Source organism: Carassius auratus, unplaced genomic scaffold (assembly GCF_003368295.1).
Source record: "Carassius auratus strain Wakin unplaced genomic scaffold, ASM336829v1 scaf_tig00027022, whole genome shotgun sequence".
Classification (NCBI taxonomy): domain Eukaryota; kingdom Metazoa; phylum Chordata; class Actinopteri; order Cypriniformes; family Cyprinidae; genus Carassius; species Carassius auratus.
The window spans coordinates 30,495-34,155 of record NW_020525563.1 but is presented as its reverse complement, the minus strand read 5'-3'; the positions used below and the strand labels follow the sequence as shown (position 1 = coordinate 34,155).

Here is a 3,661-nt window from a genome sequence, read left to right as displayed (position 1 = left end):
TTCAATTTTCCTACTGTCCCACTTTAAGAAATATGGTTTCGAAAAGTGGGAGAGTATGATTAGCCTGGGCCATGGTTTGTGGGGCAAAAATGATTATTTACAGGGTTTAGGTGTTGTTATGCAATGCTGTTATTGTAGATGGGATTATAGATGATATTGGTGGTGTCTAACATGCAAAGCACTGCTTGTTTTCAGAGATTTAATGAGTTAACCTCAGTAGGTTGTATTTATTCAGGTAGTTCTCAAGGTTTATGCAGGCTAGCTGTTAGAGGTTTTCAAAAAGACAGTTATGGTTGATTGTGTATGTTTAGTAAAAAAGAAAGAATTAGGCAAATTGGTCTTAAATGTTTTTAACAGCAGTTCACTGCATGTTCATGAATTCTGAATCAGGGTTGATCTAGCCAAGGTTGATCTAAGTTAAACTTAACTTAACCTAAAGACTCAAATGTGGTTGTATATTTTGCCTTCAAATAGGCCTATAGTTTATGCCTGCTGTGGTTGTATGTGATTGTTGAACTAGAGAACAGTAAAGAATTCGGTCTACTGTACATAGCAGGTCTGTGAAAATAGTTGCTTGATGTCTTAATAAATGCATAATGAATTAATCAAAAATATCATATTGAATTATTTCTCTGATGATGTTTGATTATTTTATCCATCCATAACCAAGAGAAATACTAACTTTTAAGATTTGGCTATTCTACATGAAAGGTGATTTTGACCTTTTATCATAGACTTATTATGATAAAATAATGTGTCCCACATTAGGAACACATCTGTCCCACATTAGGAAGCTGCAGATGTTCTCAAACGACTTGCACTAAGAGCAATAATATGTCTATCATTTCTTTCATTAATGTGTTCTCTGCATTTCCTCTTTTGATTTTTTTAGGACACATCCTAGGGTTTTTGAAATGGTATTAGGTGTGGATTTAATGTTTTGGCTACACATCTCAATATGTCACATATATCTGAAATGCAAAAAATGTCCCACATTAGGGCAAATCACCCAGTATGATTACGTCAGTACTTTTTCAGCCAATGCACATAACAGCCAATGTACAGCTTTGTTGGATGGTGGAGATAGAGGAAACTGTTTCTTGACATTTTGAAGTAACACGACTGTCTGTATAATCACAACCATAAAGAGAAGGAGAAGCGCTGGAGTGAAATCGCCTCAGTTTTAAATGCACTGGTTGAGTGCAGAAAGCTACTAGCATGCTAAAAAAAATCTGTGACGATCTGCTGCGTGAGATCACGGAGCTCCCTCTGGCATGATAATATTAATGATATCTTGCAGTGTGTGATGTGGCACGATGTTCAAATCTTGTAGTAGGTGCATGTTTAATATTTGAAGGAAGATAATCTGCCAAGAATCTCCTTATGTGTGTCCTGCAGCCAGATTTCAAAATCAGTTATATGATTTTAAAACTCCTGTAGTGTGAGCTCGGCTTAAGACTCATTTATACTGAGAGATCTTTTTTTTTTTTTTTTTTTTTAAGTGTGATAAACACTACATTAAATAATTTATATTTTAGCATTGTATATAATACTTAAAAACATTATTATTTATAGAAAATATAACGAATTCATATACTGGAAAACCCGGTTTTGTCAGTTTGTAATTCAAAGGTATAATGATGCAGATTTTGCCTTACATGACCACAACAGATCAATCACTATTTTTGAAATATACAATACATTTTTATAAAACATTTAAAATACATTCTCATTGTCTGCCAAGAATCAGCCAAGATGGAAAATTACATATTATTATGAATTATCTCCATCAGAAGACAACTATAGATATTCCCTTTTATTATAAAAAGACATGTTAAAGTCCACAAAACACAACAATTCAACTACACATTAATTTAAATTCACAGAAAACTGCTTTTGAATCAGCTTGTGTAAAATGAAATATAATTTCAACAAATCAAATATTATCATTTATTTTAATAAAAGCATGATAAATAGTTGCTCTACAGAAATAATTATGAATTATGACTTTCCCCATTAAATACTAAAAAAGATGCAGTATTTATACTGTAGTGCTTAGAGTCTTTGCTGTAGCTGCTGTTGTTCTGCTGTTCACTTCCGCAATATGGCTGTTCACCCAGCTGTTGTATGGATCTAAACAGAACTCCCTTCCAGCAGCTGTTCGAAACCTGGACCGAAATAAAACATCAAAACAATTTCTAAGTAAGAGATTTCGCTAAACAGACTCATTCAGTTTGGCTCCGAAAACCTCTAGAGGACACTTACACAATAGCTGGTCTGGGACAGTTTCTTCTGGTCCGGTAAAAAGACACCACCCGGTTCAAAGGAATTTTATTATTATAGAATTGGAAACAGCATGATGATTCTGTTTCAAGTGCATGAGGAGCTGAAAGAATTCAACTGGTATTAGAACAAGTGTCAAAATGTCAAAAAGTTTACTGCTAAAATGCTGACAGGATTAATAGACTGAATTAAACACTGTCAAATGTTTCCTGAAATGAAATGCATTGAGTGGTCATTGCATTGAAGTACATAATGTCAAATCACTACCCACCACTTGAAGTCAGCTGAATAGAGCAGAACAGCATCAGCAGCAACAGAGACATCAGGATCCTCATTCTTCAGAGTATCTTCTCACACAAAATCTGGTCTAGAAATGTGTGCTGAATGATTTGCTTGGTTCCTGTTATATAGTGAGGGAGAGAGAAGTTCTTGGAGCAGACATTCACAGAACTTGAAGCAACACTGAGTTAGGATCACATCTGTTTCCTTTTTTGTTTTGTCTATTACTATGGATAAGCCGGGGGGGGGGGGGGGGGGGTTGGGGGGGGGGGGTTGTGTTACCATTTACTGCAGAGGATCCCATGGTGAGAAAGCGATGTAATGCTAAATTTCTCCAAATCTGTTGTGATGAGCAAACAAATCCATTTACATCTTGCATGATATGAGGATTTTGAGCAAAATTTCTTTTTTGAGTGAACTGTTTCTTTAAAACATTGCCATGGTCATGGTCTTAACTTAAAAGGAATAGGATCTTGAACATTCTGAAATTTATTTTCCTCTTTTAATAAAAGCTCTTTTTTATGTGACTTTTTTTCTGCTGAGAAGACATTTCAGATCATGCACAGAATAACTTAGCCTGCTGACTATAAGAGATATTTCTCCAACAGATATTCAAGGAAATGCATTACTGAGGACCAACATATGGTGAAATGAGTGACTTAAACCATTTATTTTCATCGTCCATTTCTACTTCTGTTTTATTTCTCCTCAGTTTTTTAAGGAAGGATACAATTGATGTTTCCTTCAAGTTATCTTACTCAGCATTAACTCTCACAGGGTCAAATATTCGAGAAAGAGAGATGTAAGGCATGCTTCTCAGATATTCATGGAATTACAATGTGATCTTATGAGAATTTATGTGTATTTTCATAAAATGTTTCTACAGTTCTGAAGTATTTACAGCATCTAAACAATACAATACTGACTTATTGACAACACCTAAAACATGATGTATGAATAACTTTACAGACTTACAAATGAATCCTTACAAATGTTCAGTTGTCATGCCAATGGCTTGATGTTTTCATCTGCATTTAATAGCCTATATGAAATTTATTAATTTACTTAATATGAAATGAGAACATTTGGTTTTGTTTTG

At 34.3% G+C, this 3,661-nt stretch overlaps 1 protein-coding gene across 1 annotated transcript; it reads right to left on the bottom strand.

Moving 5' to 3' along the window:
- Nucleotides 1-1,825: 1,825 nt before the first annotated feature.
- Nucleotides 1,826-2,693, bottom strand: LOC113079028 (C-C motif chemokine 4-like). The gene is made up of 3 exons (XM_026251207.1): nucleotides 2,555-2,693; nucleotides 2,266-2,386; nucleotides 1,826-2,168 (listed from the first exon to the last, which is right to left on the bottom strand). The coding sequence occupies exons 1-3, from the start codon at nucleotides 2,616-2,618 to the stop codon at nucleotides 2,042-2,044; spliced, it is 312 nt and encodes a 103-aa protein (XP_026106992.1). The 5' UTR covers nucleotides 2,619-2,693; the 3' UTR covers nucleotides 1,826-2,041.
- Nucleotides 2,694-3,661: the final 968 nt, after the last annotated feature.

Coding starts and splice junctions, on each gene's coding strand:
- LOC113079028 (XM_026251207.1), bottom strand. CDS start 2,618: ATGAGGATCCTGATGTCTCTGTTGCTGCTGATGCTGTTCTGCTCTATT. Junction 2,387..2,554: donor TATTCAGCTGACTTCAAGTG/GTGGGTAGTGAT, acceptor GAATTCTTTCAG/CTCCTCATGCACTTGAAACA. Junction 2,169..2,265: donor TGTCCCAGACCAGCTATTGT/GTAAGTGTCCTC, acceptor ATTTCGGTCCAG/GTTTCGAACAGCTGCTGGAA.